The sequence below is a fragment of the Mauremys reevesii genome, linkage group 6 (assembly GCF_016161935.1).
Source record: "Mauremys reevesii isolate NIE-2019 linkage group 6, ASM1616193v1, whole genome shotgun sequence".
NCBI classification, from domain to species: Eukaryota; Metazoa; Chordata; order Testudines; family Geoemydidae; genus Mauremys; species Mauremys reevesii.
In genome coordinates, this window is record NC_052628.1 from 121,642,030 (window position 1) to 121,665,679 (window position 23,650).

General features: G+C 48.1%; 1 protein-coding gene across 1 annotated transcript in view; it reads right to left on the bottom strand.

Moving 5' to 3' along the window:
• Positions 1-7,561: 7,561 nt before the first annotated feature.
• IGFBPL1 (insulin like growth factor binding protein like 1) overlaps positions 7,562-23,650 on the bottom strand; it is a 30,164-nt gene continuing 14,075 nt past the window's right edge. Inside the window, exons 2-5 of the mRNA XM_039542818.1 lie at positions 12,109-12,218; positions 9,502-9,618; positions 9,003-9,156; positions 7,562-7,798 (exon numbers count right to left, since the gene is read on the bottom strand). Of these exons, the coding sequence (XP_039398752.1) occupies positions 9,007-9,156; positions 9,502-9,618; positions 12,109-12,218 (377 nt within the window). The 3' untranslated portion in view covers positions 7,562-7,798; positions 9,003-9,006. The remainder of the gene's footprint in view (positions 7,799-9,002; positions 9,157-9,501; positions 9,619-12,108; positions 12,219-23,650) is intronic.

Consider the following 23,650-nt stretch of genomic DNA (forward strand, 5'->3'; position numbering starts at 1 on the left):
GACTGTCCTCGACTACCTTTGGTACCTCAAAGGTCAAGGTCTTGCCATCTCGTCCCTCAGAGTGCAGCGCTGTCAGCATTTCGACCAGCTATAGGAGGTCGCCGATCTTCTCCAACCCGATGGTGTCACGATTCCTTAAGGGGTTAGAGCCTCCTGCTCCGACATGGGATCTTAACCTGGTCCTCGCCCAGCTCATGGGCCCACCCTTCGAGCCCCTTGCTACCTGCTCTCTCCTCCATCTTACCTGTAAGACGGCCTTCCTCGTGGCGATCACGGTCTCAGAGCCGGGCCCCATATACCGTTTTCACAAGGACAAGGTGCAGCCCGGCCTTCCTCCCAAGGTGGTTTCGCCCTTCCATCTCAACCAGGAGATCTTCCTCCGGTCTTCTTCCCAAAGCCGCATGCCTCACCTCGGGAACAGCAGCTACATACCAGCTCTTTGTGCTTTGTGGCGATATGACCGCATGAAAGGCGAGCCAGTCTCCTCACAGCGGATTTCCTCCTGGGTGACGTCCTGCATCAGAACGTGTTACGAGCTTGCTCGCACTCACTGCCCACTCCACGAGGGCACATGCCTCATCGGCCGCTTTCCTGGCTCATGTCCCCATCCAGGACATCTGTAGAGCGCCACCTGGTCTTCAGTCCATACCTGGTGCAGCAGTCTAGAGACGACGCAGCCTTATTACACTCCGCCACGTCTCATTCCGACCCCACCGCCTAGGTAAGGCTTGGGAATCACCTACATGGAATGGATAGGAGCAATCACTAAGAAAAATCACCTGTAGTAACTGGTGTTCTTCGAGATGTGTTGCTCCTATCCATTCCAAACCCGCCTCCTTCCCCACTGTCGGAATAGCCGGCAAGAAGGAACTGAGGAGCGGACGGCTGGGTATATATAGTTGCTAGGCTAAAATGCACCTACATGGAATGGATAGGAGCAACACATCTCGAAGAACACCAGTTACTACAGGTGAGTAACCGTCTTTTTTTGATGGTAAACAAGGGGTTCTTTGTGGTTCTTTGTTAAGCCATCAAGATTTCAGTAGTTCTTTATGGCTGTTTACTCTTTCACCAGGTTCACTGCTAGTTCTGTACAGAAGTTGTTTGAATTGCAAGTAAAAATATTGTATTACACTAACAAGGCAGTAGATGTGGGCTGATAGAAAAGTTGTGAAACTTTTTTTGCTCTGTACTTGTGTGTTAATGATACATTGTTTAAAATCAGAGCAAACAGTTGAAGTGAACAGACAAACGGCAATTCCAGAACTTTTGTGATACAGGCCTACTTTTGAAAATAAAGCTAGTTTATCACTTTCTTGTGTTCAAAATACAATTTAGGCCTCACTATATTCCACTGTTATGAAAAAGGAAAACAATGTTAAAAATGGTTTTGATTTAAAAAACAACAATTAGATTGTTGCATAGAACCTATATAATACGGTCTCCTATACAAAGAAAACAAAAATATATGTTTGAAATGCGTCCATCAGGAAAAGATTTCATATCTACACCAAGACCTAGGGTAAAGCCTTTTTAGCCCCACTTTTTTAGACAATATGGAAATATTGTATAAACTACTACTCTTACTACTACCAACAATAGGAATCATGTCAAAAACAATAGGCTAATACTTCTACAAATTGCAAATAATACGCAACATTTCATTTCACAGAAGGTGGTACAGCAATAAAAGTCGGTTTTAGCTGCGTTTTTCAAGAACCTTGGTTCTGTATTCTATAGACCTACACATTCTTTTTATTCTCCTTTCACTTCAGCTATATACAGTTCCAGATGTTTTGAATCAATTATACGTTACTTTATTGACTGGAACATGTAAAGAAAGGTTGATTTGGTCATTTTTTTTCTTCAATATATTATGCCATTCTTAACTGTATTACGTGCATCCTTTTGGTTCCTTGTGCTGCTTTGGAACAAAGTGTTCTGGGTGGTTCTGTTCATAAAGGGAATTAATTACACAGAATGGCCATTTGAAGGTGCATTCAGAGGAGGATTTCCATACTATAGCATTATTCTCAGTTGGTTGTATTATGTGTATCATTCTGGCCCCCTGTGCTATCTTGGAACAGAGTGTTCCAGGCACATCTATTCATAAAGGTATTATTTCCCATAACGGGCACTTGAAAGTATAGCATTATTCTCATTTGTATTATGTGAATCATTTTGGTCACCCTTAGCCACTTCAGAACCAACAGTCCTGGGTCCTTACTTGTGTTAAGAAGTGGATCTGGGTCAGGTTAATGACAGTGTGCTACTAATCAGTTCTCATTATTTAAATATCATCCACAAGGTATTGGTGTATAAGTACAAATTTAATCCTGAGGCACTTCAGAATCTGGTGTTCTGGATCCTTATTGGTCTCAAAAAGTAGTTCTGAGCTGGAACAGGTTAGCGGATCATTTTTTCATTGCTAAAATATGAAGGCAATAAGCCACGTGTACACATCTCATTGCGTGCGCCACTTTGGAACCGACTGTTCTGGGGTTTTTTGGTGTTAAAAAGTGGTTCTGGTCCAGAACAGGATAATGACAGTGTGCTACGAATGTATCGGGGGGAGCTGTATTAGTCTGTATCCACAAAAACGACGAGGAGTCCGGTGGTACCTTAAAGACTAACAGATTTATTTGGGCATAAGCTTTCGTGGGTAAAAACCCCACTTCTTCAGATGCATGGAGTGAAAATTACAGATAGATACAGGCATAAATGTACTGGCACATGAAGAGAAGGGAAGGGAGTTATCTTACTAACAGCTTCTCATTGCTAGGACACTACCCCCGTGGGAATGTGCTAGAGATGCACATCACATCCCCGGCCCATGCTGGAGCCCACTATCCCAGGCACTTTTGAGTTGTGCCGATCCCTGGGAAGGAGCCACTGAACATGCTCTCACCCTCTCCAGGGACGGGTCCTGTGGGCCCTGGGCTGGGGAGCCAACCCCATGCCCCATAGCTGTCCAGCGTGGTCCCCATGCTGCGCACCCGCTTCTGGAGCCGCATTGCTCAGCCCAGGCACCGGTAGGATCGCCTTGCCCTGCTCCGTGCGCACAGCATGCGGCCGGCACATGGGAACAGGAACGGACCCAAGAACGCAGCACAGCGCATGTGCCCCACCCACCACCACCATGCTGAGCACGTCCTTCCCCGGTGCATGTGCACTACAACCGCCCCCAGCCCCGAGCTGAGATCGTTCCCCCTATCACCCGTTTCCAAGTTGCCCGGGGCTCGGTCCTACCAGAGTCTGGGGCCAGCATCCCAACCTGCGCGCCCTGCTCCAGGCAGCCGCTGACAGACAGAGTGCCAGGGCCCCTCTGGCCCCTTTTATCGCCTGCGCTGGCCACATGACATAGATCCTGGTACTTCCAGTGCGGAGTCACTTCCGCGGCTGGCTCCGCCCAGCTGCGCCTGGGACCCCACCTTATAGCGGACTCGGCGGGAGGAGCCTGAGGCTTGCCTCTCCCCCCTGCGCGTGCCATGCTTATGTGTGGGAGTGGGGAGAGCGGAGCGATCCCACGGCAGGTCCCGCCCCGGCTCTAGGAGGCGAATCAGCCTGTGGATGAGGAGGGGTGGGAGGTGCGTGGCCCTGGGGTGGGATGTGGGGGGTGCATGGCCTAGGGTTGCCAACGTTCTAACTGCACAAAACCAAACACCCTGGCCCCGCCCCTTCCCCAAGGCCCCACCTCCACTCACTCCAGCCCCCCCTCCCTCACAGTCACTCGCTCTCTCCCACCCTCACTCACTTTCACTGGCCTGGGGCTGGGGGTTGGGGTGCAGGAAGGGGTGAGGGCTCCGGCTGGGGGTGCAGGCTCTGGCGTGGGGCTGGGGATGAGGGGTTTGGGGTACAGGCTCTGGGAGTGAGTTTGGGTATGGGAGGGGACTCAGGGCTGGGGCAGGGGTTTGGGGTTCAGGCTCTGGGAGTGAGTTTGGGTGTGGGAGGGGGCTCAGGGCTGGGGCAGGAGGTTGCGGTGGAGGAGGAGGTTTGGGATGTGGGTTCCGGTTGGAGGTGTGGGCTCTGGGGTGGGGCCAGGGATAAGGGTTTTGGGGTGCAGGCTCCAGGACGGGGCTCAGGGCTGGGACAGGGGTTTGGGGTTCAGGCTCCAGGAGGGAGTTTGGGTGTGGGAGGGGGCTCAGGGCTGGGGCAGGAGGTTGCGGTGGAGGAGGAGGTTTGGGGTGTGGGTTCCGGTTGGGGGTGTGGGCTCTGGGGTGGGGCCAGGGATAAGGGGTTTGGGGTGCAGGCTCCGGGACGGGGCTCAGGGCTGGGACAGGGGTTTGGGGTTCAGGCTCCAGGAGGGAGTTTGGGTGTGGGAGGGGGCTCAGGGCTGGGGCAGGAGGTTGCGGTGGAGGAGGAGGTTTGGGATGTGGGTTCCGGTTGGAGGGGTGGGCTCTGGAGTGGGGCCAGGGTTAAGGGGTTTGGGGTGCGGGCTCCGGGACGGGGCTCAGGGCTGGGACAGGGGTTTGGGGTACAGGCTCTGGGAGTGAGTTTGGGTGTGGGAGGGGGCTCAGGGCTGGGGCAGGAGGTTGCGGTGGAGGAGGAGGTTTGGGGTGTGGGTTCCGGTTGGAGGTGTGGGCTCTGGGGTGGGGCCAGGGATAAGGGGTTTGGGGTGCAGGCTCCGGGACGGGGCTCAGGGCTGGGACAGGGGTTTGGGGGACAGGCTCTGGGAGTGAGTTTGGGTGTGGGAGGGGGCTCAGGGCTGGGGCAGGAGGTTGCGGTGGAGGAGGAGGTTTGGGGTGTGGGTTCCGGTTGGGGGTGTGGGCTCTGGGGTGGGGCCAGGGATAAGGGGTTTGGGGTGCAGGCTCCAGGACGGGGCTCAGGGCTGGGACAGGGGTTTGGGGTTCAGGCTCTGGGAGGCTGTTTGGGTGTGGGAGGGGGCTCAGGGCTGGGGTTCGAGTGTGGGGTCTGGGAGGGAGTTAGGATGCGGGAGGGAGTTCTGACTTGGGGCAGGGGGTTGGGGCACAGGAGGGGGCTGGTGCCACTCCCGCAGCTCCCATTGGCCACGGTTCCCAGCCAATGGGAGCTGCAGAGCTGGTGCTGGGACAGCACGTGGAGCTTCCCTGATTGCCCCTGCACCTAGGGGCCGCAGGGCCATGCCGGCCACTTCTGGAAGCTGTGCAGAGCCAGGGCAGGCAGGGAATCTGCCTTAGCCCCGCTGTGCTGCCAACCGGACTTTTAACGGCTTGGTCAGTGGTGTTGACCGGAGCTGCCAGGGTCCCTTTTTGACCAGGCGTTCCAGTCAAAAACTGGATGGCTGGCAACCCTAGCGTGGCCTCATGGTGGAGGCAGGGTATGGGTGTGTGTGGCCCCGAGGCAGGGTGTGGGAGGTGCATGGGTGGCCCAGTGGTAGAGGTTGGGCATAGTAACCCCCTCCCCAGCTGCCACGTCCATAGTGGGGAATGCGCTCAGGTGAGGAAAGGACCCTTCCTACCACGGCTGAGCCATGGGAGCATCTTCTGGACCCTCCAATGGCTGGGCACAGCCCTTGCGTGCACTTGTTGCTAGCACTTGTCGTACCTGATGTTTTTCTGAGAGGCCTTTCTCTAGGAACCTCAGCCTCCACTGAAAATCAAATGTTCTAGCCCTTATGGTTGCAGAGAAAAGCTTTACGATGTGACACAAGTGTCCCCACAGGCTCAGAATCCAGCTGGCAAATGAAAAAGTGACTTAAAAATCGTAATTCTGTCTCATGAGTTTCTGAACACTTGGGGATATCAGTACTGCTGTATGTGCTGTATTAGAGAATTTTTAAAACCCTGGCTCAGTGATGAGCTGCCAAATTTTTAACAACCGGTTCCCTCCTCCCTCCAAATTTTTAACAACTGGTTCCCTCCTCCCCCCCCCACTCCTGTCCCATCCAATCCCCCCCCATGTTCCTTGACAGCCCCCACCCATGCCCTATCCACCCCCCCCTTCCCTGTCCCCTGACTGCCCCTTGCCACCCCATCCAACCCCTTCTCTCATTCCTGATGGCACCCCGGGATCCCTACCCCATCCAACCACCCCTTCTCTCTGTCCCTGACTGTCCCTGGAATCCCTACCCCTAACTGCCCCCCACCACCCCATCCAACCCCTGCTCCTTTCTGACTCCCCCCCCCGACCCTTACCCCCATTCAATCCCCCTGTTCCCTGCCCTCTGACTGCTCCAACACTAATCCACCCCCCCCCCCAACTCCCCTGCCCTCTATCCATCACGCCCTCCCTGCTCCCCTTACCTTGCTGCCTGGAGATGGGGTCCCAGCTGGGCTGGGGCTGGGACCCGGACACTGGGGCAGGAGCCGCGCCGCCCAGCCGGACCGGCCGCAGACGCCGGGACAGGAGCCCTGCTGCGCCGCCCAGCCGGACCCGGACCCGCCGCGGACCCCGGGACAGGAGCCGAGCCCCGCCCGCGCCCCACCCAGCCGCGGACCCGGGACAGGAGCCGAGCCCCGCCCGCGCCCCCCGCGGACCCAAGGGCAGGAGCCGAGCCCCGCCCGCCCCGCTTGCTTGCCTGCCTCCGTCCCTCCTGTTCAGGCTTCCCGCGAACATCTGATTCGCGGGAAGCAGGGGAGGGGGAGGAGAAGGGGGCGGAGCAGGAGAGGAGCGGGAGGTGAGCTTCAGCCGGAGCTTTTGTTAAATTTAGCAGCCCTTATAGAACTGGTTGTCCTGGAACAACCGGTTCTAAAATGGCTGCTAAATTTAACAACCGGATCGCGCGAACCGGTGCGAACCGGCTCCAGCTCACCCCTGCCCTGGCTAACGCAGGCCAGAGTGACTTCCGTCCTTGTGCAGAGACTCAGCATGCAGCCTGTGCATCACTTATACTGGACTTTACTGATGTACAGCATGGATTTCATGCATCACATAAGTCTCATGTGGTGCATTACTCAAGTGCAGAAGCTCTGCACAGGGCCAGTGTCACTCACTAGTGACTGGGCCACCTAGTGTTAATTACTGACTCGTGTGAGACAGAGAACACATAAGGGTTATCTGAAAAGGGTCAGGGGATGTGGCTGTTGTGTAGGAACCCATCAGTGCTCTCTCATACCACAGTATGTTGGGGTGGAGTCCATTTGCTCAGAATCTCTGCTTTGGTCAGAAGTGCAGTGAAAACACATTATTTCTGCTGCCCTTGGCAGAACTAGAGAATCACAGTGGTCCTTTCCGGCCTTGGAATCTAATGAATCACTGCTCCCTTCTCAGTAGACTGAGTACTGGGCTCATAAAATCAGGGCTACCCATATCTGTTTTGGACATTGGAAGCTATCCATTTCTGACTATAAATCTCTTCAAAACACGGTGTCCTAGTTAAAGTTATGTTCTAGTGACTGTATGCACCCAAAAGCAACAATTGCCAAAGCTCCATTAAACGTTCAGTTTTTTTTTTCATAAGAAGTGGCTTGCTTTAAAAATAAAGACAATTGTTATATTGCTGTGATTTGTCTTTCGGGCCAAGACTGACATGCAGAAATTACACTAAATGGTCTCTTCCATAATTGCCGCCCCCTACTGTTACAGTTGGGAGTGCCAATAAAAAGCAATGCCGAGACAGTATGTATCTTTAAAATGGCTTAAAAGAAAAGCGTTTTATTGCTCATTTTTTCCTGTTATAAACTACAGATTTTTAATATTAATCTAATTGATCTAAATAGGAAAATGTACAAAAAACATGTCATTAACCACGTAACAAGAATATTAATGCAGTTTCCTAATTCTATAATGTAAGATAGCCAAGGAAGCCACTAATTGACTTGTTTTTAGCCTGTGCTCGACAATCTTTGTTTCCCTGGAGTGAAGATTGAATCACTTCTCCCTAGAGGGGAAAAAAAGCACAGTTTGAGAGATTATTATCCAGGGATTTGTAATAACTTGTATAGAAAACTGAACTGTGATGGAGACATGGTCATGGCTGCAACTAGCACAAAATATATACCTTTGAATAATGTATTTGCTAAACTGGATGTATCTTTTTTCATAAAAACACTCTTTCAGCTAAAACATAGGGTCTCTCTCCCAGAAATAAGCATTAATTTTCCTGCACAGAGCTGCACAAGAAGACACTGATCACTGTTCACCCTTTTTGCTTCGCAGCCTCGCTTTGCTAGAGTCACGTACTGGGCACAATTCACCTCCACTATGTTACTCCAGTTATTCAAATGTTCACTGAAATCCATTGAGTCGCACCAGTGTAGAATTGGAGTAATGCAGTGGGGAATCAGGCCTTTAACACTTCTGGGGATGATGAAGCTATCAGCGGAAGGACGTTTTTGGTTGTTTTATTTAAATCACGACCACACACTTGTTTATCTTTTTGGTGTCTGCTCTCCTTTCTCTGGGTGAGATTCACCCTGAGGGTGCAAAAGAGTCAGCACAAAGCATATGCACCGCTTACATCCCATTTGGAGGACTTAAGTCGGATGAAAGTGTAGCACAGGTATTGTGCTGGCCTTCTGCCCTGGGGTGAATTGCATCTATTTACATGAGACGATATTACAGAGGAGAGGAGATGATTGAGAAGAACTGGTCAGAGATGAGGGAAGTCTGCTCTGTCTCCTTGGCATGTGACATTAGCATCATTTTTAGAATATGGTACCAAATGTTGGTTTTTGGTCTGAAGATGTCAAGCATTCTGATCATGTACAATATGTATTTACACTGCAGTCATTAAATGCTGATTAAAAACAGCAATTATATTTATAAGCGTATCTACCCAGAAATGTTCAGTGTAGCAGTATCTGCTTTTGAAAATCTAAGGTATTTAGCACACTGCAATGCCCTTCTTTTATCTGCCTACACGTCAGCATGGGTTTAGTAAGGTAGACAGAAGAAAATGACTTATTCAAGATAGTACTGAGCCAATGCTTCAACCTCTAACCATCTCCAGGCTCCTCCAGATTCCCTGTTCCTAGGCCATGCTGCTTCTACATCTGTATCTTTCGACCAACAAGAGTAGGTGAATGCAAAAAAAGGTAACAGGTTTCTGCGGTCCTGAAGTGGATTTGTAATGTTAAACTTACCCTGCTATATCATGTCATCTGGTTCTAGGAAGTTAGTCCTCTTACTTTTACTTTGCTCAGTGACTTTAATATTCCCTTCTGCCTGTGTTTCTCCAACCATGTTGGTAGCATGACATTGGTAAACACCCTCATCTTCCTTCATCAGCGGGTTAATCTGGCAAAACGAAAGAGGAGAACATCACACTATCAGCATGTGAACAGTAAGCACAAAAGGGAAGCCATAAATCAACTCTTGATAAGAATGAAAAATCGGAAGGATTTTAGATTTCCTCCTTCAAAACAAGGACTAAAATGTCTGGTTTAAATTCAGTCTGCTAGATTGTACGAACTTTCATTCTACTTTAAACTCTGCTCAATCTCTTAAAATGTCTCCCCTAGGAACTGTACCATCACATGCTTGCAATGTACTGTATTTTCTGTATGGAAAAACTTCCAAAATCAGCCTGCCCCTCTCTTTCCCCACCTCTGCCCTCAGTACAGTTTGCTTTGTTGGACTTACCAAAACCCACCCTGTGCTCTCATGTTTAGAAGGACCACCACGAACTTGGACAGCCATGTTTACTCTGTCTCCAGGCAATTCTTCCAGGAGTTTAATTCCCTTGGGTGACTCTGTGACCTGTGGGGTTTAATGACATTGGCATACTGTTAACGTAGATATGGAATACTTTAAAAGCATCATGCACTTCGGTGTGTTGCCTCTGCATTTGGCAGGTATGAGCTCAACAAGTTGCTGCCTCTACTAGTGTGACGCACTCTATATGATTTTATAAAAATATGCTAATGAGTATGTATATATTGTAACTGGAATATGCTTCATGCAAAAGGTCTCTTGTAAGGTATCATTACAAAGCTTATAATCTACTGAGTGTGGTCATCCTATTTGTATAAATGTACCACTCTTGTATCTGAAACTAGAAATATGAAACATAACTCTGAGGGCCTATTGTAGTTATGCAAAGTGTGGGCCATTAATGGTGGTTTGGAATCTTGATGGCTCTCATTAACCAGGACAATTGTCTGTAGATGGATGTTTTAGTGGTAAGTCTTCCTGTATCCGTGTGTGCTGGCAAGTGGTCAATGAAGTCTTACAGTGGCATGTGATCATGTCACCTGAACTGGAATCCATCTTTAACCCAGTGTTTTTCCATTGAGAAGGAGGGGGTGGGAACCAGAGAGGGACAAAGGATTCCCGCCTTATGCAAAAGATATATAAGTGGGTGGAACAGAACAAAGTGGGGCAGCCATCATGAGGAATCCCCTAACTACCACTTGAGCTGGAACAAGGGCTGTACCAGTGGAAAGGATTGTGCCCAGACTAGGAAGGCGCCAGTCTGTGAAAGAAACTTATTGAAACATCTCTGAGGGTGAAATTTTATCTGTATTCAGTTTTATTACTGTATTAGCCTTAGATTTGCATATTTTATTTTATTTTACTTGGTAATTCACTTTGTTCTGTCTGCTATTACTTGGAACCACTTAAACCCTAGTTTTTATATTTAATAAAATCACTTTTTACTTATTAATTAACCCAGAGTATGTATTAATACCCGGGGGGTGGGGAAACAGCTGTGCATCTCTCTCTATCAGTGTTATAGAGAGCAAACAATTTATGAGTTTACCCTGTCTAAGCTTTATACAGGGTAAAACCAATTTATTTGGGGTTTGGACCCCATTGGGAGTTGGGCATCTGAGTGTTAAAGACAGGAACACTTCTGTCAGCTGCTTTCAGCTAAGTCTGCAGCTTTGGGGCAAGTAATTCAGACCCTGGGTCTGTGTTGGAGCAGACGGGAGTGTCTGGCTCAGCAAGACAGGGTGCTGGAGTCTCAAGCTGGCAGGGAAAGCAGGGGCAGAAGTAGTCTAGGCACATCGGTTGGCAGTTCCCAAGGGGGTTTCTGTGATCCAACCCGTCACAACCAGCTTCTGCAATGTGCACCTGTGCTCCACAGAGAGATGCCTATAACAGAAGAACACATGCCATTATCTTCCCCCTCACTGAGGGGAAGGAGTATGGAGCGGAACCTCTTGCAGCTACTGTGAGGAGCGAGAGGCAGATCCTAGTCAAGGGCCAGGAGCCAATGTGAGGCAGTGCCACCCTCTTACACGGTGGTCTGCAGCTGGTTGTAGCCCTGCTTGCCCCAGCTTGCTGCAGGCAGATTCTGACTTTTCTCTTTGCACACATCCAGCCAGCGTCACAGCCTGGGGCTCCTCCTGGCCCTTCCATCTGGATCCGTCAGTAACTGGTGGGTGTGCAGGATGAGGGGTAGTGTCCCCATTCTCCCAACGTAGCCCTTGGGATAGGAATTGCTGGGTGCGCCACGCCCCTTCTGTTTAGGTGCCGAACTATAGGCACCCTAGTTTGAATGTTTTGGCAGAAGTGCCTAGCTGCCTTTGTTCAAAGTCTGTCCCTAGCTCCCAGGAGCGTAGCATCCCACTCCTCTGGCCATCCCCAAAGCCCTAGCTCTCTGACCACCCCCCTTTTAGCCTCAGAGCTGGTTCCTTGGAGGTGGGGGAGAGAGATTTCTGTCCCACAGCCAGAGTCCCTAGGCTGAGGCTCTTCTTTTCTGCCCCTGGTGCTGCTCTGAGGACTCCTTATACAGATGTCAGACCAGCCTTCAGCCCAGAATCACCCCCAGCCAAGCCAGTCCAATATTCAACCTGAGCACTGAGTGGGGTTTGGGTTATTAATTCCCTTCCTCCCCCGCAGGGATGTGCTGAGGCCAGGCCCTGGGCTGCTGTAAGTCAGAGATGCTCTCCTGAGCTCAGTGCTGCTCGAAACTGGGGAGACCAACACTTCAGCTCTCAAAGCCCCGCAGGGAGGCAGGTGTTCATAGCCCCTATTTGCAGACGGGGCATGCTAACGCGCTGAAGGAATGACTGCCCTCGAGTCTCATTTTTAAGTAATGCCATTTTATTTATGACTATAATAATCTGAAATCAGGTATGGCAACAGAGCAAAAGAAATGGGCCACATTCTCTCCCGGTGAAAACTGGTTCCACTGGCCGTTTACATTTAACAGCGGATTTGGCCCCATGTCAGTTTCTCTGTCTTACACACAGCAGACTCTGCGTAACCTCTTGGCTAAAATGGAATCTGCTTTTGGCATACCTTTCTCCATGTGATGATGGGAGTGGGAACTGCCTTCACTTCACAGGACAGGTACACCTGGGCACCAGTTAGATTATGGATCTTTTTTGGTGGTACAACAATCACAGGAGCTGGAAATAATAAGAACACTTCAATTTTAGTGCTTTTACATGGGACTACTAATAGTTCTCAATGTTATGTGCCCATTTTAAATGTAACAAACATACAGATTACCCCATCCAGCCAGAGATGATTCCATAGCAAAGGTTTGGATCTTTCTCTAAACCAGAGGCCACAGAAATGGTTCTGAGTTTTTATTTAAAAAAGCTTTTAGCCCTTCTACTTGGGAAGCTGGCTTCATTATAGAAATCAGTGCACTGTTGTCTTATTCCATCTGCCACCAGATAAACTGAAACAGAGATGGAATTTAGCTCACTCCTTTTAGCTACATAGAATCATAGATACGGCTACGTTTTAGTCACGGGTATTTTTAGTAAAAGTTATGGACAGGTCACGGGCAATCAACAAAATTCACAGCCCGTAACATGTTCATGACTTTTGCTATATATCCCTGACTAAAACTTGTGTATTGTGGTGGGGGAACTTGGGAGACTGACTGGGGGATGCTGCAGGTGCTGGGGATGGGGGGAGTGTTGTGGCCTGGGGGCTGCAGCCTGCAGGTGGAGCTGCGGGTGCTGGCAGGGGGCCCGCTACGGGTGCTCGGGTGGGGCAGGGGGAACATCGCGGGTGCTGGGGGGGAGGGTTGGTGGGGCTGGGGCAGGCTCCCTACCCGGTTCCTGAGCTGCACATGCTGCCTCCACTCTGCCCCAAGCCCTGGTTCTGCAGCTCCCATTGGCTGGGAACCATGGCCAATGGGAAATATGGGGGCGGTGCCTGCTGACAGTGGCAGCACATGGAGCTAGGAGCTCAGGGAGGGGAGCCCCCGTCCAGATAAGTGCCACCAGGTACCCAAATCCCTAGCTCTGGCTCCCACCCCCCACTCCCAAACTTCTGCTACTAGGGGCTAGGGGGTCCTGAGACTGCCCCAGCAGCAGCTGGTGCACCTGGCCCAGGGGCTGCCTGAGCTGCTCAGGCGGCCCCAGGGGGCAGACACACCAGCCGCCGCAGAAGCCATGGGATCCTTGGCCTCTGACAAACATGGAACCTTAATCATAGACTCATAGGAATTCCTAAGTGGAGCACTTTGCATTTGCCCTTATTGAATTTCATCCTATTTACTTCAGACCATTTCTCCAGTTTGTCCAGATCATTTTGAATTTTAATCCTATCCTCCAAAGCACTTGCAACCCCTCCCAGCTTGGTATTGTCCGCAAACTTTATAAGTGTCCTCTCTATACCATTAGCTAAACCACAGATGAAGATGTTGAACAGAAATGGACCCAGAACTGATCCCTGCAGGACCCCACTGGTTATGCCCATCCAGCATGACTGTGAACCATTGGTAACTACTCTCTGGGAACGGTTTTCTAACCAGTTTTGCAGCCACCTTATAGTAGCTCCATCTAGGTTGTATTTCCCTAGTTTATGTTCCAGTCCTGCAGTGAGGTGTGTGTGAGCGGAAGTCAATGGGATATACACCTCGCCTTAAGTGCCTAGTTGTGACCACTGAACAGCTCCTGTATTCCTAGGAAGGAAGTACACTGTGAGACAAACTACACCAAACCCTGAACTCAGTTACACATAATTTGGAAATGGAAAGATTGCATTTCGGATGTTAGGTTATCCTGGAGATGGCACAGTTAAGGCTGCATCCAGATTTCTCTTATTAGCCCATTTTCTACCCCTTTAATTGGAGCAACCGACTTGTTTGCAGATTGAATGCAGTGCCGTTGTAGCCATGTCAGTCCCAGGATATTAGAGAGACAAGGTAGGTGAGGGAATATCTTTTATGGGACCAACTTCTGCTGGTGAGAGAGAGAATTACCTCACCCACCTTGTTTGCAGATTGTATGCTTAAAACAGGCTAGAAGAATATAATGGATTTTGGTAAATTTAGGATTACAGGGTTTTATATGCGACATAATCCAAATTTACTTCGGTTTTCAAAATATTCCTGTTCAAAGTAATGGCCATCTCGCAGGAGAATTTGGCCCAGGTTTTCCGAGCACAGCAGCGATCGTACAGCGCCACATTTCAGGCAGGCCTATAGACACTCTCACACAGAACAATGCTCCCAGAGGGGGCGTTTGAAAAAAGAAGCTATTTCATGAATAGTTGTTGTTGTGGACTGTATCACTGATGCTGAAAGAGATCACTGTCGGTGCTCTCAGAGCTCTCAGTTACCTAACACTGTACTTTGATCCTGCAAAGACACAAGCTTAATTTTACACAAGTGAGTAGGCCCATTGAAACCAATGGGCTTACACAGGCGTAAAATTAAATATGCATGCAAATCTTTGCAGGATTATGACCTAAGGGCCGTACAGCCATTAGCAGTACAAACTTATTATTTTAGCTTTTTAAAACACAGTCATGACAAATCTCTTATCATGGGTAGCAGCATCTTAAACAAAAGCCATTGACAAAATATCGCAATGCCAACAAATGTGCAATATAAAGAATAGTATTTCAGGACTACATTTCTAATTAACGCTATCTAACAAGTCTTTTGAATGGCCACAGAACAAAGATTTACATCTGTTGAGAGAAGAGAGGAAGGGACTTACAACACAAGGCCTTAGTGAGGTTCAGGTGTTTTAGTTTTACCATATTTCCCATTTTTCTTTTAGTTTTATCAGTATCTATAGCAACATTCATGAACAATAGCAGTCGTCCTCAGAGGGTGCACCCTTGCCAAAGTAAGCCAATTTTCCACTAGCATTTACTGCCAGTATAAAGAAAGGTAATTTAGAAACAGTCACCCTGGATTCCCCACCAGGAGCACTCCTCCTCCTCAGAAGACAATTAGCCCAGGAGAAAATCTTTGAGCTCTGTCAATATCCAGGAACTCATTGTCACTCCAGTTATGATTTCTAGTATTGCCTGCCAAATTAAAGCTCAGATCTCCAGAGTTCACATCATGGGATCCCATTGTGTGGACCCATCACGCTTGGCACCTGATACTACTTTTGATCTCTATTCAGTACGTGGACGCATGCAGAATATTGAATACTGTGTGAACTCAGCTGGTATGAACATAGGCTATTTTTTCCCTTTGGCAGCTGGCATAGGACACATCACTCTTTGGAAAATAAAAGAAAAGGAAAAAAGACCATCTGTTACAAGGTACTCCATCTTTAAAATTACCATTGACAAATGAATCTATGCAGTAATGCTACTTAATTGAGTCTGTAAGAAGACAAAGCATCCTATACAGAATGTGGAGTAATTCCCTTTGGATTCAAAGATTAATACCTGCTGAGTCCCTTCTGCTTCCAAGCATTCTGATGCTCTAATAACTTAATGGCACACATCTGCTTTAAGATACTGTTATCCTTGCATGTAAATTGAAGCTTTTGGGGAGAAAAGTTGCACATTATGATAGATTGCAGAACTGAATCGGGAGTATTACGATAAGTGATTTCTGATACACTGGGGCTTTCAGGATGAATTGTCAGGAGTCCACTGCGTAGCTGACGTACTGCACCTAATGCCTGCTTTTAGTTCACCAATGTTTATAAAAGATTTTCAATATGCAAGTGTCAAGGCAGGAAAGGTTATGGTTTTAAAATCCTTCTCAGTGCAACACTTTAGTTGTTTCCTTATCAATGAGTTCTTATTTATGCCTCATGTAGGCAAGAAGAAAATAACCAAAAAGTAGCCACTAAATTATGTGCAAATTATGATCCAATATTCTAAAAACATGCCTGTGACAGGCTGGACCCCTCAACCAGGATGCCACCTGATGTGCTAGGGTTTCACTGGTTCTGCCCATTCCACTAGCCTGGGTTTCCTCACCCTGTCTTAGCTGTGCCAGGCCCTCAAGCCTTCTCCGGCACACGCACAGGTAGGGACACACCCAGCTGCAAATGGACAGAGAGACCCTGAGATCAGCTGTGTGGGAAGAATCAGCTCGGGGATTCACCCAGCACACACCTCCTTTGGGGTGTAAACCCAAAATAAGATTGTCCTGCACTGTAGAGAAATCTATACCAGCTAAGCTCATAAATTTGTCCCCTCCCTCAATGTGGAGGAAGATATGCACAACTTCTTGTCTCCCCCGCCCCCAGTTATAAATGGCACAAGCTGGGTTTTATAATAAACAAAACCAATCTTAATAACCACAAAAGGCAGATTTGAAGTGATGATAAGGGATAGCAAACAGAACAAAGCAGATTACTAAGCAAATAAAACACAACACACATACTAAGCTCAAGATTTTAAAGAGGCTGGTTTCAAAAAGTAATTTCTCACCCTAAATGTTGCTTTTGGGCAGGATGTAAAAATTCTTGAAGGTTAGCTACCCTGCTTGGAGCTTAAATCTTCAGACACCATATTCACAGACCAGATCCCTTTTCCAGCCTGGGCTCAACTCTTTCTTCCTAATGGCCCATCCAGGCTGATGGCCTGCTGCCTGGCGGGTGTTTCCCAGGTACACGCACAGTTGTAATTGTTACATAGCCAATATTCCTAACTTTAGATACAGAAATGATACAGGCCTACAAATTAGATAATCACATTCAGTAAATCATAACCTTTCCAATGATATCTCGCATGACCCATGTTGTATCAAACAGGGTCGGCTTTAGGACTTGCGGGGCCCAATTCGAAAGAGCTGCTGCCAAAATGCTGCCAAAGACAGCGGCAGCGATTTTTGCTGCCACAAAAGATAGCAGTGGAAATTCAGTGGCAGCTCAATCAGTTGCCGCTGTTTCCGGCAGCACTTCGCCGGAGGGTCCTTCCTCGGCAGCAGTTGTCTTCCGTGGCCTTACTTTGTGGGGCCCCTCTTCCAGACACTGCAGGGCCCTCTGAGGCGTGGGGCCCGATTCACAGGAATCGGGGAATCGGCCTAAAGCCATCTCTGGTACCAAACATATCTTAGTTATGCCATATTCATATCATAAGCATATTTCTATGAAGAATACAGGGTGTAAAGTCACAGCAAGAAAAAAAAATAACCAAAAAGTAGCCACTAAATCATGTGCAAATTATGATCCAATATTCTAAAAACATGGCAATGAACATATATTTAGGACATGCTGTTGTATCCTGTGCCTTTATTTAAACAAAAGAAAACAGATACAAACTCCCTGGATCATAGAAATGTAGGGCGGGAAGGGACTTCAAGAGGTCACCTGGGGCACACTGCCACGCTGGGCAGGATTTAAGTATGCATGTTGGTGGAAGACCAGTGATGTGTTTGGCTCCTTACAGGAACCTGGCTGTGCACTCGAGTGGCTCCCCATGCTGCCACGGCTTCACAGCCATTGTTATTTGCGCTAGCCAGATCAAAGGTAGCTGGGGTATGTCTACAGCTGGGGCATGTCTGACTGCAATGTAAAGATACTCTATCTTTCTGCCTCCAGCCCCAGCTGTAAAAAGGAAGGAAGATTTCCCCTCTGTTATGGGGTATTCACAAGGTACCCCAGGTTCTCAGGTATAGAAATGAGCACCATGGAAAGTCCTATACAACATTAAACACCAATGGCAGTTCAGCACCTGCACCTGAGGGCAGAATAAGGCCATCAGCTGATAGCAGAGAAAAGCTTTTCATGGGACTGGGAGGAGAATACTAAATACAGCTTGTTTGCACACTCAATTGTTTGAAAGACAGAATGAAAAATATTAAAAAATGGTACTGTCTTTGGGCATATCCAAGAGCTGTTTGTTGGGCAAAGCTTTTGACTGATGTTTTAATAGGGAAATGGTAAGCCCATTAGCAAGGGTTTTTAATGAATCCATAAACTCAGGGGTCGTATCCTATGCGTGGAGAATTGCAAATATAGTACAGTACCTATAGTTAAGGAAGGGGGAAAAAAATGATCCTGGAAACTACAGGCTCATTAATCTGACCTCAATTGTGCACAAGGTCAGAACAAATTTTGAAAGCGAGACTAATTAAAGACATAGAGGTAAACCGTAATTGGGATAAAATACAACATGGTTTTACAAAAGGTAGATTGTTCCAGACCAACTTGAGAGAAGATAACCAGTTTTCTAGACACAGAAAAAGCAGCAGATCTAATCTGCCTGGATTTCAGGAAGGCATTTGATACAGTTCCACATGGGAAATTATTAGTTAAATTGGAGAAGATGGGGATTAATATGAGACTCAAAAAGTGAATAAGGAACTGGTTGAAGGGGAGACTACAGTGGGTCATGCTGAAAGGTGAACTGTCCAGCTGGGCGGGGAGGTTACCAGTGGAGTTCCTCTGGGATCGGTCTTGGGACCAATCTTATTTAATGTTTTCATTCATGACCTTGGCACAAAAAGTGGGCATGTGCTAATAAAATCTGTGAATGACCCACTGCTGGGAGTTATTGCCAATATGGAGGCGGACTGGAATATTATACAAGATTATTTGGAAAATCTTGAAAAATGGATTGATAGAAATGGGATGAAATTGAACAGAGCATAGTGCAAGGTCATGCACTCAGGGACTAACAACAACAATTTTGTTGATACAATTTTGTTGAACAACTGATATAGTTGGAAGCAACAGAGGAGGAGAAAGACCTGGGTGTATTAGTTGATCACAGGATGACTATGAGCTGCCAATGAGATGTGGCCGTGAAAAAGGCTAATGCAGTCCTAGGATGCATCAGGCGAGGTATTTCCAGTAGAGAGAGGGAAGTGTACCATTGTACACGGCAGAGGTGAGACCTCATCTGGAACACTGTGTGCAGTTCTGGTCTCCAATGTTTAAGAAAGATGATTTCAAACTGGACCAAAACAGGTTGAGAAGGGCTACAAGGATGATCAGGGGAATGGAGAACCTACTTTACAAGAAGAGATTTAAGGAGCTTGGCTTGTTTAGTCTAACCAAAAGAAGCCTGAGAGGAGATATGATTGCGCTCTATAAATACATCACAGGGATAAATATCAGGCAGGGAGAAGAGTTATTTAAGTTAAAGGCCAATGTTGGCACTAGATCTAATGGATGTAAACTGGCCATCAACATGTTCAGGCTTGAAATTATATGAAAATTTCTAACCAGCAGAGGAGTGAAATTCTGGAACAGCCTTCCCAGGGGAGCTGTGGGGGGAAAAATTACAAGACTGAACTTGATAAGGGGATGGTACGATGAGGTTACCTACAATGGCATATGGCCCATCTGTGAATGCTTTTAGCAAATATCTCCAAAGGCTGGAGATAGGGCACTAAACTACAGAGAATTCATTGCCAAGCGTCTGGATGGTGGGTCTTGCCCACATACTCAGGGTCCAACTGATTGCTATATTGGGGGGTCAGGAAGAAATTTCCCCCAGGGTCAGATTGGCAGAGACCCTGGGGGGGGTTTCACCTTCCTCTGCAGCATGGGGCAGGGGTCACTTGCTCGTTTGAAGTAGAGTAAATGGTGGATTTTCTGTCACTTGAAGTCTTTAAATCAAGATTTGAGGACTTCAGTAACTCAGCCAGAGGTCAGGTGTCTGTTATAGGAGTGAGTGGATGAGGTTCTGTGGCCTGCGATGTGCAGGAGGTCAGACTAGATTATCATGATGGTCTCTTCTGGCCTTTAAGTCTATGAGGGAATTTTTAGGTTAATAGCAGCAGCTGCTATAATCTCCTAATATGGTGGTGATGGTTTTATCATGAAACATAACAAAAATAATTATGGGAAACCTCAGAGTTTTGTAAAGTTCAAGATATTGTTAACCTATAATATATACAATCTGGAAAAATAAACAGATTCTGTACATAATCAGACACATGAATAAAAAGGCAAATGCTAATGATCTGTGCTAATCAGTATTGAAATTACAGTTCTAATGCCAAACATGAAGTAACTTAATTCGGCTAACTGCAGTGCTGCATTTGAAACTGAATAGCATTTGAATTGCTCTCATGCGTGAAGGCTCTCTCTTTGTCTCTTTTATGCCCTTGTTACTTAAACTTCTGCAGTGACAAAACCTGAGCTGAAAGGCTTTGTTAGTGTCTTGGGGCAGCCTTCAGGTTCAGTCGGTTTGGAATCCCAAACACTTGGTAATTTTGTTTGGCCCAGTACCGTCACAGAGTTTGCCAAACACGACTCTCTCACTTATCCTTCAGTTAGGATTACTTCAGAGAGTCACTGCGGAGACAAGCCGGCTGGAAGAATGTAACCATACATGACATTAACCTGTCAGGAGCGCACACCTTATTGTCACGATGCCCCCAAGAAGCAGGTCCCAGAGGACGAGCATCTGGTTTAACTCAGCCTGGGCATAACTGCAGATGTGCTGGTTGGAAAGAGGGAAACGCTTTCAAGTAGCCAAGATGCTGTTCCCCTCTCCCACTGAACGTGGACAGACCATGGTCAACAATGTAGCGTGAGGGCTTGGGGTCCTATCTAACTCATCACTGAGCTCATGTGATCCGAGAGAATCTATGACTCAAAATGCCTTCTTCCATCTCCAGCTCGCTCAGAAACGTCACCTCTGCCTGCCAGACAAGGGCTCGCCCACGGCGATCCATCGCTGGCCACGCTGGGTGCCTGTAACTTGCTGTAGCTGGTGCTGACGACGAAAGCAATGCAAAGGCTCCAGCAGATTAAAATAATGCAGCTGTCCACCTCCTGCCTGGCCTAGGTCATTATGAGCCCTAAAGTGGCCTCACGTCGTTTCCACTACCAGCATGTCCTGAATGTCGGAGTCATTAGTGGACCAGGTCCCAGCTTCATTATCGAGGCTGCATTTCCATCTATGAAATGCCAAGACAGCGCCGCTCCTCCGGGAAAACGTGGCTCAGAGAACCCAGGATGACGCACATGAGAGCCAGAGATAGGGGGTTCAGAGCTGAGAGGATCTAGCTGTGACACCAACTTCAAAAGAGATTCGCTCAATGCAGAGTCTGGCCATGGTCAGGAAAAGCTGTCAGGCCTTCCCCTTTGATAAAGCCTTCACACCATAACCGGAACGACATTCACAATGCAACACAACCCCAAACAGTGCCCACATGAACAAAAGCAGACAGGCAGAAGGCTCCAGGAATTCCCCTTTGTCAACATAATTAAGGTGTGAGGGATGCCGATACTGTGCTGACGGGGGCAAGTGCAAAACCGTCTAAGAGAGAGATGGACTGAGATCTTTTCTGGAACGAGCAGCTTAATGCAGAAATAATCCCATACTACAAGCTACACTAAAACCCAAAGGTTATTTGGGCCTTGAGGATGAACCTCTAAATATTTTCAGTCAAAATAAAGCAATGTGGCATGTCCCATGATCCCTTGCAACACAGAATCTCAGCAGTTCAGAACAGAAAAGGAGGAGAAAAAGACAGACAAACCCAAAAGATATTTCCAGTTCACATTCAAACAGCTTCTTTAAAGGCAGTATTAAAATTCTTCGATACCAATATTTCCTATCTGATCCTTGCCTGAAACAGATTATTTCAAATAATTCTGACTCTCCCTAGCCCCTCTGCACATCTGGTAAATGAACATCTGGAAAGTGTTTAGCACCATCAGTACTATCCCATCTCAGTAGCAACTATGTAATTACGGATGAGCTGGCACTTCCATTTCTAACCCCTATTTTCATGCCAGAAAGAGCCATTGTTTTGAGCAGACAATGGAGATGAAGTTTGCAATACAGGCTTCCTTTCCCCAAGGGAGGCTGCTCAACTTGTGTTACACACCTGGAGGGGTCTTGTTGCTTCCTCAGCTGCTTCCAGACGTCCCGATAGCAACAGTGCTTTTATCATTCTGTGCTTGGCTAGCAGGCTGGAGCCATTCCTGGTGGACGTGAACCTTGCTATGCTTATCTAAACCTTTCTCATGTCCAGACTGAATTACTTCAATGCAGTATATTGGGGACTACACCTGAACCACTCAGAAACTTCAGGGAGTACAGAATGGAGTCTTTCGGTGGCTTACTGAGCAGTGCCTCTCTCAAGGAGCAGATTTAACGGTGTGTCACAGCCAGCCCTGAATGCAGTGCTGCAAACAATTCTAGGTGATGGTATTGACCTACTGTGACACTTCCCAGGGTACAATCTGGACTGTTGAACAGCAGTGTCCCCTTAAGCCACCAGCCTGGGGATGTCTTTTATACAGCTTTGCTGGTGAATAGCAAACCCCATGCAGCCCCTAGCTGAATACATGAACGCTAGGGGCTGCATCCAGGAACTATATACGGGGCTAGGGCCCAGCCATCCATGAACTATATACGGGGCGACACCCGCATGTCCCTCAGTCCCAGCCTGGCTCCCCAGAAATGTGCATCTTGTCCTGTTCAGCAGCCCCCTGGACCGTACAAACTCATAGTCAGTCAGCCATTCCAACAATGGGTAATGAATACGCACCCCTGCCTGTTTTCTGACACACTCTGTGGCCTTCATGACACAATGCTAAACCAGCCATTTCTCCAGGTGTCTGATGCAAAACACTGTCTGTTTCTCTAGGAGGAGGTGTGTGATTGGGGTTGAACTGACGGTGACACTTATTTTCAGGGCTTGAGAAGTCCTGTATCGTCAGATTGACCTGTGTGTGTGTGATATTTCTGGTGTTCTTTACAGATGGTGTCTTAGGTACGCCGGATATAATGAAATAAATGAATATTGCCATGGCCTGGGATCCTCCAACTTCTCAAACTGTGGGAACTGGGCAGGACCTAATAAAAGGCCTTCAAGCAAAAGAGGTGATGTAAGCAGAGGCGGCTCCAGGCCCCAGCACGCCAAGCGCATGCTTGGGGTGGCAAGCCGCGGGGGGTGCTCTGCCGGCGCTGCGAGGGTGGCAGGCAGGCTGCCTTCTGCGGCTTGCCTGCGGAGGGTCCGCTAGTCCCGCGGCTTCGGAGGACCATCCGCAGGCAAGCCGCGGAAGGCAGCCTGCCTGCTGTGCTTGGGGCGGCAAAATGTCTAGAGCCGCCCCTGGATGTAATACACGTTTTGTATGTCAGGCCGCAGTGGTGACTGTCTCCTACCACAGGCCCTGAAGTTCACAGTCACCAGGGGCTAGCAGGACACTTTCCTTGGCATATGGGAGGTGGCCCTAGGCTGTCAATTGGTGCAGCACTCTGATTTCTCCAACTAGCCACTATCCATCTGTTAGATCTTCGCAATGGAGATTAATGGGAGACTCCGATGTACACAAGCTGGGTGCATCTGTGCAGCACAGCAGGGGTTAATCAAGGTAATCAAATCAGGCATGTGTGGAAGGAGGAAAGGCAGGGTCTGAGGTGTCACCATCTTTCCGTGCTCCTAAACCCACAGTCTCTGCGTGAGACTCCGGGCAGAGCGCTATCTGCTAATTTTGCCACCTTGTTGCACGACCCTTCTTGCCAGCACGGATATTTGAAGCCAGCACAGTTGTCTCGGTGCCAGTCCTTGTGGCACTCCACTAGTATTTTACAAGACTGTGCCACAAGCTACTAACCCACCTGGGCCCCATTGCACATGAGAGATGCACAGAACTGGGCAAAAACATTTCAGCAAATAGTACATTTGCTAAATAATGCATTTTTCAGG